General features: G+C 40.9%; 1 protein-coding gene across 2 annotated transcripts in view; it reads left to right on the plus strand.

Annotated features, from left to right (window-relative positions):
* The first annotated feature begins 2,056 nt into the window (after positions 1-2,056).
* The window catches only part of DTWD2 (DTW domain containing 2), an 88,693-nt gene continuing 76,205 nt past the window's right edge, over positions 2,057-14,544 (plus strand). For both annotated transcript variants that reach the window (XR_010607922.1, XM_065657721.1), the window contains exon 1: positions 2,057-2,208. Coding sequence is in view for 1 of the 2 variants with exons in the window: in XM_065657721.1 (XP_065513793.1) it covers positions 2,084-2,208 (125 nt within the window). In the remaining variant the exon portion in view is untranslated. The remainder of the gene's footprint in view (positions 2,209-14,544) is intronic.

The raw sequence follows: 14,544 nt of genomic DNA on the forward strand, positions 1-14,544 counted from the left end.
TCCTTCAGTTTAAACCACTCACTCTGCTCTTCAGCTCATATACACAGAGAAAAGATATAGTGCTCTCTGTTTAGCCTCTGGCTATTCCCTGCTACATTTGCCTATTCCCTCAACAATAAAATTACTTCATATCATTATTAATTTATTTTAGGCATCTATCTGCAGATTAATTTTCTTCTTCTGTGTAGTCAGACCAGAACAGTTTACAATGGTTTACTTTTAAGCTTATGACTGAAGCCTGTTATTCTTACCAGACCAGACAAAACCTCATCCTTTGAGGACTCTTGTGGGAAGCTGTGAAAGCATACCCAGGCTGCCCTCAGTAGCACTGCATGGGGATTCTCTTCAGTAAGATGGAAGCAGGAAGGGCTAAACCATCAATACTCCTTCTCCTGCCCACTACAACTGCATTACTTCTAATAATCAGCCTAAATAAGCTATTTGTAATTTATACCAACTCATCTTGTGACAATGCTTTCAGCTTAATAGAAAAGTCACCCCTCCATTGGTCCCACTATCCTAAATTAGGTGACCTATAATACTAACAATAAAAAACTTCACAATTTAAAACTTGCATAGTGGTATTTTCTTTTTCCCTACATTTTTTTTTCATTTGCACAGTATAATCTTACAGCTAGTATCAGAATCGCTGGTCTCTGATTTTTTTAATCTTCTGAGTAAAATGCATTCTAGTGGCTACACAGGAAAATGAATTAATCTGTAGCTTTAGTTACAAATACAAAACTGGAGTACAAAAATATTTAAAAACAAAAAACATCTTAAAATTGTGCATGTAATCAGTACCAGCATGCCTAAATTCCATCAAATGGCTCTGAAGATTGTAAATATGTAAACACAATACATTTTATTTCGGATGCAGAACACAAAACGGGAAATATAACTGGCCAACTCATCTGCAGTTGATAACTTCAGGAGAGTGGAGATTCAGTAGGTACTATACTTCAGTTGATTTCTAAGGTAAACTGCAACAACCTTGGAGCAGAACTTCATTTAATTGTATAATAGACTACAATATATTGTTTATTATCATATCTGACTTAATGAGCAGAGTATAACTTTGATCTAAATCCTGGTCTAGATCTACAGTTTCTTTTATTTCTTAAGACCAGGTACTACTGAGGTTGGAAAGGATGGTCAGAGCTTAACTGTTACATTACCACCCTCCCGCTAGCACACCTTGTGCTGCAGCATCTCCTAGAGTTGTGTGAACTCAAGGAAGAGTGTAAAGGATACCTACAGACACGGGAAGGCCCAAATAACTACTCCGAAGCACTCCAAATAAAATATCAATTTAAATGGCCAGATATGCATTTAGCGACTTTTTTTTTTTTTAATAGTATCAATTTCAATCTCCAGCGTACCTGTCAGTAGCACCAGAAGACCGTTCCCTACGCATGTATGCTCTGAGCAGGAGGCCGGGACCTCCAAGCCCGTCGCTCGGTTTCCTCGCACCTCGCCATTTGGAGAGCAGCTCCCACAGGCCCTGAGCCCTGCTCCGGCCAGGCCTGCCATCCCGCAGCCGTTCCCCCGCCCCACCCCGCCCCCGGTCCGGCTCGGACGCGCCGACAGGCACAGACTACACGGCAAGAGGCGCCGAAGCAGAGGTGGCGGGTGGCAGCGCCTGTGACCGGACCCGGCCGGTGCGGCGACAAGGCCGAGGACCTGCCGGGAGGCGCTGGGCCTGGCCCTGCCGGCTCCGCCGCTGTGTCAGGTGGGCTGCTAGCGTCGCTCTCGCCGCCTGCAGGCGCCGACACCCTTTCCGGTAGGGGCAGGGGCAGCTCTCCGCTCCCGGGGCCTGAGGCTCCGGCGACTCCGGGCGCCTCGCCGTGGGGAGGCGGCGGGAGCGGCCCGAGCGGGAACACGCGCCCCAGCAGCCGCGCGCGCCGACGGCGCCCCCTGCCGGCCACGCCCCGCCCCACGACGTTCCGGCGCAAGGGCTCCCCGCACCCCCATTGGACGAGCCCCCGCGAAGGGGCGGGCGCGCCTCACGTGAACCGGCAGAGTGGCCCTTCCTGCCCGCCGGCGCCCCCTGGCGGCTGCCAGCGCCTCCCGCGGCGCCGGCATGGAGGAGGGCCGCGCGGCGGGCCCGGCGCGGGGCGAGGAGGCCGAGGAGCGCGAAGGCTGCGCGGGCCTGTGGGAGCTGCCGGTGGAGCGCTGCGAGAGGCGGCCGGAGTGCGGGCGCTGCAGGTGACCTGCGGGGCAGGGCCGGGGCAGAACCGCGGGCTCGGCGGGCCTGGCCGGCCCTCGCTCCGCCCCGGAGGCCGCGCTGAGGCTCCGGCGCGTCGTGCCGGCAGCGGGGCGGGCGGCGCAGAGCTCCGGGCAAACGGGGTTTGGTTACTTGGCAACGGCGCAGGCGGGCGGCTGCTCGGCGGGGAGCGTGCCCCCACCCGCCGGCAGCGGCTGGAGTTTAACCGAGTCTCGCGTGTCCGTGCGCACACGTGCGGACCCGTCCGGACGCGCGTCCGTGCGCGGAGCTGCCGCCGGATCCGAGTTCCAGTTCCGGGCCCCCACCCGCGGCCTTTTCCCTCGGGAAAGCGCCGTCCCTGCGGCGGGGCGGGGGAGCTGGAGGTGGAGGCGGTGGCAGCAGCAGGCGGGGTGGCTGCAGGGGCTGCAGAGAGGCTGTCCACGAACTGGTGTGGGGTTTTTTTTGTTTTTTTTTTTTTTTTTGTAATTAAAGAAGTTTCTGGTTCTCACCAGGCGCGTAAATCTGGCAGTACTAGGTTAGACCCCAAGCGCCTCCTTCCAAGCACAGACAGCCCCTTTGACACCTGGACAAGGTGGAAAATGTTCCCTGGAGGCTCTGGGCCTACCTTGTAACCTGCTTATATGTCTGTGTACATATGTCGTTTTAATGGAGTGAGTTGGCAGTGTATCAGTTCCTGAACTGAAAAGTTTGTGCAAAACCACCAAAGAAAAACATTTCCAGTACCTGTATTGATTGTATACGTTTCTGTTGATTGATAAAACAAGTAGAAAGGCATGTGATATTGCTAACAGTGTAGTTGTAGTATCTTTAAAGCTTCAGAGTTCAGGAGCTTCTTTTTTTGGTGAGGTTCCTGTAAATAAGTCTTTTAAATATCCTTGACAAGTCGATGAGTTTATTAGAAGAGCTGTTATCTGATAACCAAATTTGACTTCATCATAAAAAACATGTATAAATCATAACATTTGTAAATGCTAACTATAAAAAAAATAAACATAGGGAATAGTTAATGCCCAAAGGTGAAAATGGAGCAGATGCATGACACTTAACTTTTGCTGCTCTCTGTTTTTCTAGTGAATGTTAGCTCTGGGGACTTCTTGAGCCAGATATGGTTTTGTGTTTACTTAGTATGCCCAATTAGATTTTTTTTTTTTTTCCTTATGTGAATTTCTCCAGTCCTCCTTGAGCACACATACAATTCTCATATCCACATTGTCTTGCTGGCAAGAAGAAACCTCAGGCCTGCAAACCCTGGGTGGGAATAATTACCTTTTAATTTATTTTGAATCTGGCTTCTACCTTCCTCTTTTGCACACTTTATTCAAGGTGTGAGCAAGCCAGTGATCTATACCTTGGATAATGTGTTTCTGCTTATTCTCAAAAGAACCCTCCTTCGTGCGATGACTGCTTAGTTTCCTAGTAATCTTTTTGGTAAGGGACTTTGTTAAAAGCCTTTTGGAAAGCCAAAGTTCATTTTTGATACAGCACCCTCACCCACGTGCTTATTGAATCTTTAAAAGGTCTTAAATAGTTTGAAAAGTAGGATTTCCTTTTGCAAAAGCCATGCCAAGTCTTCTCATGTAAATAATATATTTTTGGTAAGTGTTCACTAACTATATTTTTAAATATAATTTTGGCTTACATTAACAGTTTTATTTGTTACAGTTTTTTAATTGTTGCTTGATGTTTGCATTTTCCAGTCCTGAGGTGCCAAGGACTGTTAAATGAGAGTTAACCCACTGTCATTCATTATTCAGCTATTTAACTTTGAGTTCTTTTAGGATGCCTGTGGGGTGTTGCCGATTATTTTTGTTTATTTTGTCACTATGTTTCATAATCTCTGCTCTAGTTTCTTCAATTCGGGACAGATTCTGTCACAGGGGAGTAATTTAGAGTTCTGCTTAGTGCAGAACAATGTTTAGATTTCTCAAAGAGAAGTGCGACTTAAAAGGGTGCGGTGGCCAGTTCACTCTATTATTTACTTCGTGGGGAAAATATGCCAAGCCACATGCTGCTGACCTTCTCTCCAGGTGCCTGTACCCGTTCATGAAGCAAACTTTCAGGTGCCTTCCCTCCCTGATAACCGTTCCTTCTGGGCGCTGTGTCCTGGAGCTCCGGAGACAAACTTTCAGGCCAGGCCTGTACCTGTGAGGTGCAAACTTTCAGGATTCTCCTCTCCCTGATAACCATTCGCTCCGGAGTTTGTATTTTACAACTCCAGCAACAAACTTTCAGGCAAGGCCAGATAGCTGTATGCAGAGCAGACTTTCAGGAGACAAAATTCTCAGGAAATAAAACAATTAAGGGAGTAGAATAGCAGAAGGACTGGCTCAAGCTGGGTACCTGCGCAGTGGTCCAACCTGAGCACAGAAAACTACAAACCTTTGTATCTTTACAGACCATTCATACCATGATTCAGTCCAATAGCAAAATTTCACCTTGAGGTCATCTCGCTTCTCATTGGATCTTTTTATCTTATTCCATGTAGGCCTTTGTTTTGTTCAGCCGTAGACATTGTTTATGGTCCCTAGGCTTGCAGATACTGTTTTGTCTGAATAAATCCTTTCTTCTCTGCGAAGTGCAAAATAGGCCTTATAAGTGTTCAGTGTAGTTTGTAGTTGCTTTTGGTAAATATGAGCAGAACTTTACAGCTTAAAATTTTAGCAAATCCAGCTTACCAAGTAACACGAAGCAAAGAGTATATTGAAGATCATACAACTTTATATCTCTAAATAATTCATTACACTTAGTATGCATCTACTTAAGCTAAATGATTAATATTGAACTTGAATTGGGCTCATCCACTGACCTCTGACTAGTAAAACCATTGCCATGCAGCTCACTTATTTAGCAGGGAGAGCTCAAAGTGGGCTCATCCAGGCTGTTGTATTTATAGAATACAGTGGTTGACTTGTAGTCAAATTGGATACAGTAGGAAAAGTCTGCGTGAGACTTCCTGAACCCACAAGTTACTGGCATTCAGTGTGCTGTTCTGCTTCCTTGTGGGTTTCCTAAAAGGAGTTCTTGGCCTGGCTGCTGCTCAGGCCTTTACCTCCTCTGGAGCCTGGACCAAACTGCTGCTGGTTTGGCTCGGAGGGGTCGAGTGCATCCGCCACAGATTCTCTGAGTCACCTGCAAAAATGGTTTCCAGAATAGGCATCTCCCTCTTTTCTTTCATAGTAAAACCTGACAGAAAGTATTTACTCAACTCATCATCACCATGTAGTATTAAACCCCCAGCTTCCTAAAGAGGTCTAAATGAATTACACTTGCTGTGAAGAGCATGGGTGCAATGAGGACAGACACTGAAAGAAATGTAACAGGAGAGAAACAAGGAGGATAAAAAGACCACAAAGCTGCTTGCTTTTCAAGAAACAAAGAAAGTAATAATTTTTTAAAAACTAAAATTTTGATGGAGATCGTGATGCAAAACTGAATTGTGCATTCAGTCTGTTTTTGCAGTGTATCTTCATCTTCTTCCTCGGGAATATAACTAAACTATGCTTGTCACTGAGCACAGCATTCTGTGGCATGAGTTGGAGTAAAAGTGAATAAACCAGTGATTTAGGGTACGTCGTAGGAAGGAATATCATGAAACTTAGTTACTACCGTGACCAGTGTCACGATGGTTTGGTGATGGTTTGGGTCAGAAATTTTTAACTCAATCACTCAATTTCCTAAACTGTAGAGTAAATTCTTCCTGTAAAGCACCTTAATGACAGTGGGTTAAGAGTATTTGGAATCAGTGTTCATAGTGGTGATGGTCCGAATTCACTACAAAGCACAGAAGAACGTGTTCCCTTTAGCATCATCTGATGGTTCCCCATGCGGACCCACCTTAAGGTTTTGGTGGTTTTTGATATGGCATGACAGCTAATTGACAGCTTTCTAACAAGTACTCAATCAGTCAAGACGTGAAATGGAAATGTAGGAATAAGGTAGATAAATTTTTATTTTGGATAATGTGAATGATGTTAGTGTCCTGAAGGAACAGAATGTTTCTAAGTATTATGGGTTTGAGGCTTCCTTTTGCCTATGGTGGCTGTGGAGAAGATGCTAGCATTTGCATTTGAATATATATATATATATATATTTTTTTTAAGTGTGTGTGTGTTTTTTAAGTGCTAGTTTAAGGAAAAAAAAAGGATCATGAGAAATGATCCTACTCGTAGTTGGTGTTTGAGATGGCAAATGGCTGGTGCAAATGAAATGTGTGCAGTAGACTTTATGCTGTTTTATTCTTGAGGCTACAATGCAATACATATTCTGCCAAAACCAGAAGGTGAATGGTGATAAACTTTGAATCACTGATGGTTATTTGATCGCTTCTTAAGGCTTTCTCAGCCAACATAAATGTTCAACTTGCTATCAGAAGTTGAGGCCCCACACCCAAACATTTAAATTAGAGAATAAGCTAAATATAGTTTCAGAGTTGCTGTTAGCATGGAAAAAAATGACCAAATTCCACAATTGAAGCCATATATGACAAGAATTTGACTTCGTGGTGTGACACTCTGCGAGTGGTATGAGATTTTGAATTTGTGTCCTTATGTAGGTCAGAATGCAATCTTTCCTGGATGCATGGTGTGCTATTAGGGAAAAAGCCTTCTGCTAGTGCAAAAGTAATAAATGCACAATGACTTGTTACCACAGATCTTGACTGTGCAGGTGCAGAATTTTATCGTAGTAGAAGAATTTCTGAGGAATGTTTTGAGAAAAACTGTAAGATTTTTAACTGTGAGTATCATTTGTGAACTATGGGTATTGCTGGGTATTTGTGGGTGATCACAAATCCTCAGTTGAAACAGTCTTCTATGTTTGCAGGACAAATTTATGTGCTAGACTTAGGACAACAAGCATTGGTGTTTTCTCAAGTTCTGCTATGATATTGAAATTAAAATTGAATTCTCAAAGGAGGCAAAGACCTCTAGAAACAGACACCTTTTGTAAACATGAAACTGCCTTTCCGGTTCTTAGTCACAGTCAAAGGTTGTATTATGAAGATGCTACATGTCATAGTTATATGACAGTACCTCAAGAGTGTCTGTAGCATCAGCATTTGTGAGGAAGATATTTTGGTAGGTAGAATTCAGTATTTTTCAGATATGTCTATCAGAGCATGTGCGAAGGCTGATTATGTTGAAGAAATTAAATCTTAAGTCTGCCCTTGGATTTGTGTTGAAGGACTTTGACAGTGACACAACTCCAGTTTTAGGCTGGGGAGGAGGGGAGGGCCTAGCAGGGGAACACTGGACAGAGGAATTATGTCACTCAAGAGTTGTCTTCGGCTATTACTGTTAATAGTGAACTGAGTAAATTCTTCCATGTGTTGCAGCGTAGTTGAAGGAATCGGAAATCATGGATTTTTGGCATATGGAACTGAATTTTATTTCTTATAGCTTTTTTCATGTATTACTTTTCAAAAAACATCATGCGTTTGCAATTCTGTTGTACCCTTGTGTTCGCCTAGTAATTGCATGCATAGGTTTTTTCAAAGTGTCATCCAAACGTGGGGACAAAATTTGTTGAACTGGTGAATTGATGAGACTTTTGTAAACTAGTTCCAACACACATCAGCCTGATAAAATAGTTACAGGCCTTGCCACCTGTAGGTTGTATTTCTTCAAAAAATAACTGGAAGTATTGGCAAAGATTTCATATCTCCTTGCTCTGAATATAAAAGAAGTGTTTATTCCTGACATTTAGTGATTTTTATATAAATAATTTCAAATATATAAGTAGTTTGATATGGAAGGGTAGAGATGTAAAAGTATTAAGTATATAGGCAACTGGGAAGGGAAAAGAGACCTTGGTGTAAATCAGCTGTCTGACCCTGCTTTGGAGCTTTTTCAGCCCAACAAGTGGCATGAAGAAGAGCTCTTTTGCCATGATTGAGTTCTTTTTGATACCTGATTTATGCATTCATAGCCAGCTTAGATGTCTGAATATTTGCATACAGAGGTCTGAAGCAGTGTCCTTAGAAAGCTAGAAGGTGAATTAAGTTCTTAAGCAAGGAACTGGCTTCCCTGTGCCCAGACTTTGAGTTGTTTGTTCTGGCCAGCAGACTCCAGCCACAAGACCACAGAACAAATGATTGTGGTGAGTTTTAACACATGTGCAACAAAGGGATAACATTCCTTAAAGGTTTTACAGCCTAATGCAGAATTATTTAGCAATAAGTGCTTGCAATTGCAAAAAGTTATTTTACAAGCTCTGAAAGATTATTTCAGCATTAAGTGGTTCTGTAGATTTTCCTGTCATTGAAGTGGCAGAGATATTTATGTGGTAATATGTTAGCTTTGCTGAAGAGGCTAAGAAATTTTAGTAGGGTGAAGGTGTGGAAAGCAAGAGTACACAAGCCTGAAAGTCTCTACTGTTTGAGAATTACCTTTTTCCTTCATAGGTATATATGTCTTTTGAGTTTTTAATTGATTTTCAGTAGAAGATTCTCAGGGAGTTTTGTTGTGGTTTAGCTCCAGCTGGCAACTAAGTACCACACAGCTGCTCTCTCACTCCTCCACACCCACCTACCCCCATGGTGGGATGGGGAGGAGAATTGGAAAAAAAAGAAGGTAAAACTCATGGGTTGGGATAAAAATGGTTTAACAGGATGACAAAGGAAGAGATAAACACAATAACAATAAAAGAATATACATAGTGAGGAATACACAGTTCAATTGCTTGCCACTCACTGGTGCCTAGCCCATTTATGAGCAGCAATTTTGTTCTCCAGCCAGCTCCCCTAGTTATATACTGAGCATGATGTCATATGGTGTTGAATATCCCTTTGGCTAGTTTGGATCAGTTGTCCTGGTTGGGCCCCCTCCCAGCTTCCTGTGAAAATTAACTATCTCAGCAGAACCAGGACAAGTTTTAAGGAATGCTAGGGGGGGTCTCTTGAAATTATATACTTGACAGTAAAATAGGTGTAGAATTTACCAACTAAAGATGAAGCTGTAACTTGTTTAAAATTGATAAACTAAGATATATGTAATCCATACCACATTTTAGGAAGAGAAGCTAATGGTGAGTGGAAAAATTAGCAAGCATTAGAAGGTTCAGTGCCTCATATAATCTTAACACTCTTTTATTAATGTTGCTTTAAATTATTGTATTTTTTATACTAAGTTCTGTGGCTTCTGCTGGTTAAAGTTATAAATATCAAGCTAAGCATTGGTCAGTGGGTTTCAGTTTCATTTTATTCTGCATTTAGTAGTTACTATATCCAGAGTAATTTCTCATGCTGTTGTTTTTTTGGCCTGTGTTGGCAGTAATGAGTGGTGCCAGAACTGTTAATTAATTAAAAATTTTAGTGACTTGAATGTTACTGCTTTCTGCTGGGCTAAATTTCCGTGGCATTTATTCACTTCCTATTATATTGTGATCAGATTAATGAGTAGTGACCTTTTTAGGCCACTTATTTTGTGCTCGGCTGACTTGGTTAGCATCCATTTTGATCTGCTGGCATTAAAAAAAAACCAAACAAAAAAACCAACCAAACAAAAAAACCCAACCAACCACACAAAAACCCCATCATGCTGGCCACATCCTTTTGACTATGGATAACTATGGGCTAGTAGGAGCCCAACCAGAGATGAGAACTTCAGCAGAGAATAATCTTGTTAATTAAAACGGCTCTAGGACCTTTGATCCTTTGATCTGCTTTTTTGTAATTATGCCAAGTACAATGTTGCCTTGGGGATGGTAGCTTTTCGTAAGAGAAGCTAAAGATGTTTCAACATTGATCAAGCCTTCCCAATTTAGTCATAAGAATACTAAAAATACCAACAGTTCCTTTACAAGTGTTGTTATTGATTTTTTTTAAACATATCACAAAAGAAAAGCTTAAAAAAAAAAGGTATTTTACTTTTCATGCTGTGATGATTACGAAAAGTAGGTGAGAGCTGAAGACTGTTATCCATAAATCCAAATTCAAGTTGGTTTAAGTGCAGCCAATTCTGTGATTTTTCTTGTAATTTGTTAGGATGGAATCTGAGACTGGCATAGATGAGTTTCACCTGGAATATTGTGCTATGAAACAGAACAGTATTTCCTTTTGAGGAAAGCCAGTCTTGACATATCCCAGAGTTGCTTATGACATTTAAACACTGTAGAGTTTGTCTGAATGTCCTATGACTGCTGTAGTCTTACTTCACCCAGATTCTTCTTCAGTTACCCCATCTCTTTTTTTTTTCTTCTTTTCTTTCCCCTCAGGCTAACTGAGTTTCATTTTTACAAAACCAAGCTTTGCTATCACTTCAGAGGTGCCACTTAAGCCTCTTTCTCTTCTTGAATCTATATAACTCCTTGGTGTTTTCTTTCTTTTTTTTTTTTTTTTTTTTCCGAATCTGCCTTCCCTGAGAATGAATTACCAGGTTGTTCTGACTTCTTCCGCCTGTAGTTTTTTAGCTGCCTTCTGTTTACAAATATTTTGGTTTTGTCTTCCATTTCAGTTGTGGACGGTGGTTATTTCAGTCTCCTCCTTTTAGTGACTATATTTCATACCATCTGATCTCCCATCCAGAGTTATCCCTTGCAATGCACTTGTGTGTCACTTTCTCATTTTCTAAGTCAAATGCTGTCTTCTGAGCATTGGATTCAGTTTTTTCTTCTCTCTTTTGTTGCTTTACCAGGATTTTACTTCTGTTCCACAAGCTCTGCTGAAATGTTTTTTATCAAAGTTTGTAATACTTTGTGCTTGGACCAAGTAATCCAACTTCAGACTCCTGGCGATGTCAGGCTGGTAGCTGCCTGTGTTGCTGCTGGAAGCACAGCTCTCCTTTGGTTTCTAAGACATAGTCCTCGGTACTTTTACCTCCGTATTGCTGCATACCATTTTTGAGTTATATCACCTACATCTATCATTTTTAGCAAGAGTTTATTTTTAAATTCTTGTCCTCAGTTCCTAAAGCTATTAAAATTCTATGCCAATACTGAAGACCTGCAAACTGTCTGTAACAGATGGTTTTCGTTTGATCTCAAGTTTGTCTTATGAATGTCCAGCTGTATCAGCTTAGTCACATAAAGGAGAATGTATCCTTTCTGCACTTAATTTTTGTCTTGCTGGGCACTGTATAAAGAAAGCAGATAAAATAGGTCCTGGAGGCCTTATCCTGTGACTCTTCCAGCACAACAGTAGAAAACTGTTTATTTATGTTGTAAATTTAAGTGTAGTTTTTTTCTTACATAATAAGTAGCCAAATACTTGCTATGGCTGATCTTTATTTCTATATATTTTTTCTTAGTTGTGTCTATATTAATGATGGATAATGCAATTTTTCTGAGTATGCTGTTTGTTTTCTTAAGCAGCCAATCAACTGTTATCCAAAAGGCTAGAGATTTTAAATACAATTTAGTGTGCATGCTCCTTGGGTTTTGGAAGGAGCACCTTAAAAGCCACGCTTCTTGTATGAATTGACGATATCTGCTTATACGACCTTACAATGTTTGTTTGTTATAAAATATTTTCATTTTCTTATGATGTCATGGAATAAGTGTTCTTCCCTATACTTCTGTTTGCTACTAGCAGTTCAACATTTCTATTTATTTTGAAAATCCAGTTTTATGAAATTGAAAATAGGAGAATCATACGCTAGGGAGAGAAGAAATGGAGCAAATTGGAATGAATATGAAATGTTCAGGAATTATGTATTTTGATGCTCATCTAAGATAGTGGAGAGAAAATGCTTCTTACCTTAAATAAAGTATCTACAGTTTGTGGCTTTATTAAGGAATCCATGCAGCCTGGAGAAATCCACTGCCGGAAAAGTTAATCAGAGATAAGGTCAGACTGTTGTGAGGGGACGATGACTAATGGTAACTGGTTTTGTTAACATTGGATTATATTCTTAACTGCTAGAAAATGGTAAATCAAAAGAGTGGCATTTTATAAGGAAGGATGCTCAAAAAGGTTGATTTGAGGATTATTATGATTTGCTACTTGTGTGAGACAACAGTAGTGGTCCACTTCAGTTTTATAATGTATGGAACTTTTTTTTCTTCATAGTTCTGAATTCAATATTAAACTTATGCCATTTGGGAATAAACCCTTTAATTTTTTCCTTGGTGTCTATTAGGATTTGATTTGAGAACTTGATAACTTCTCTCTTTTTAGTGGAGCTTTCATCAAATAGAGTTTTGCACCTGCAAAATCATTAGGGTTGAAATGTGTTTGCTATTTTTAATAGAAGGACTTGTTAATTGTAGCCTCTTATAGGGAATTTCTTCATTAAAATACCAAAGAGATGAGCAATTAAATCCAAATGGGCTGTTTCTGTTGGAGGCCTACATTTAATTCTCTGTGAACTTTTAAGTTCTTTTAAAACCCTAGTGTATGAAAAAGCAGGCAGCCAATGCAGTGCATTAAGTTGATTTTAAGTGCCTTTAGAATGTGTCATCTCCAAGTAGATTAAAAAAACCCCATTGAATACAACAAACTATTGTGTGTATAGGCTCTTCATGCCTTGTGAAACTGAAGCAGGGACTCTGATGGATAGGTGCGTGTTTTAAACTCACGTAATTTCAAAGGGATCTAGACACCTAAATATCTTAGAGCTTAAGTCTCTAAAACTACTTGGACATTTATAACAGTACAGTGGATATAATCCGTCAAATGTTATTTTGTTATCCTTTAATGTCATTCTGTTATGAACCACTGCTTTGGTTTCATTTTCTACTAATATGTAAAAAATACAGATTATGTAGCAGTTTTAAGGAGGAGAAATTTAATAACTGCATTGTCAGAGGATTAATGAGATAATGTACCACAAAAACAAGTGGAGGTAGGAGAAAGAAAGAAAAACAGCATGCCCACCTTCTGGTTAATGGATTAAATAGCATCTAACCATGATGGCATGTTTTGAAATAGTGGTAGTTATATTAATCCGAGTGGATAAAAATATTAGGAAGGTGTTTGATGATTTTCTGCAGTATCCAAGTAGTCAAGCTGAGAAGATACAGATTAGGTGAACAGAGCTACAAAATGAACAAAGAGCATGCTGGATTGCTGAGCTCAAGTGATCGACAGTTCAAAGTCTGTGAGACAGTTACTTAGGAGATTTTTTCATGTGGGTTTATGTTGTGTGCAAAGCTAGTGGACATGTTTCTAGTGACCAGGTTTGTGGGTTGGAAGGCATGGACAACAATCTTGCAGGTAGCACCAACATGGTAGGAGCAGTTGCTGTACTGCAGGAGGAAAGAGCTGCCATTCAGAGAGACATTGACAAATTGTAATTAGGACCCTCAAAATTCAGCAAATTCAAAGCCCTGAGCCCAGGGCTGAACAAGCCCTGGCAGCATTGGGGGCCTGTGCACTGGCTGGTGAGGGAACCACTGCAGCAAAGAGCCAGAGTGCTGAGTTGGGCTGAAGGCTGAGTGGGGGCCAGCAGCGTGTCCTGGTGGCACAAGAGGTCCAGGTCATCCTGGCTGTTTCAACGAGAGTGTACCTGCATTTCAACTTAAGAAAAAACAAATTACTCTTTCCGAGGGTGATTGAATGCTACAGGTGGTTGTGTGGTGAGACTATGGAATCTCCATCCTTGGAAGTGCTCAGATCAGGTTACTCAAGGCCTTTCAAGTTATTCCTGCTTTGAGTGGGAAGCTGGCCTAGATGATCTCCAGAGGTCTGTTCCCCAAATTATTTTACAAGTCTGTTTCTAGCTTTGTCCTGTTGTGCTCTGAGGTAGTACCAGTGGCCTCTCAGACCAGGCAGTGCTAATTTTCTTAGCAAAATCATACTGTTGTTATCCATCTCATTCCCATCAGTCTCTTAATGATGTATTCAGGTGCAGTCTGACCTTGGTTTTATTCACTATAATGAGCATGTTTGTCAAATAGACGTAATTTATAATGTTATATATTTGGTATGTATATTTATTATAGTGTTTACAAGTTACACAAGAAAGGTTCATCTGTGCAAAGGACTTCGAGCTTTCTTATTCAAAGGGAAGTACTATTTTAACATATTTTTCCTAAGAAATGCTGCCTGCAAAGCACCTTGGGTGGTCATTAGGTGCAAATCAGTATGGTTCTGGGGTGCGATGTGGTGACTGCTATATTCAGCATTTAAAAGCAGTTGCGCTTAATTGGTTGTATACTTTAAAAGCAGTATCTTACAGTGTTCTCCAAAAGCTGTAGAATAACTTAATGAAATTGATGCCTGGTTAAATAAATAAAATATTATGTATTCAGTAAAAATCAACATGTTTTAATGAAACATAGGAACTGCTTATTGTTTAATAACAGATAAAATATTTAAAAGTACATTATTTTGTTGCGTTATACCAGGAAACCGTTGGTCTGATTTTTAGTAAGTTTGATGC

Source organism: Caloenas nicobarica, chromosome Z, assembly GCF_036013445.1.
Source record: "Caloenas nicobarica isolate bCalNic1 chromosome Z, bCalNic1.hap1, whole genome shotgun sequence".
NCBI classification, from domain to species: Eukaryota; Metazoa; Chordata; class Aves; order Columbiformes; family Columbidae; genus Caloenas; species Caloenas nicobarica.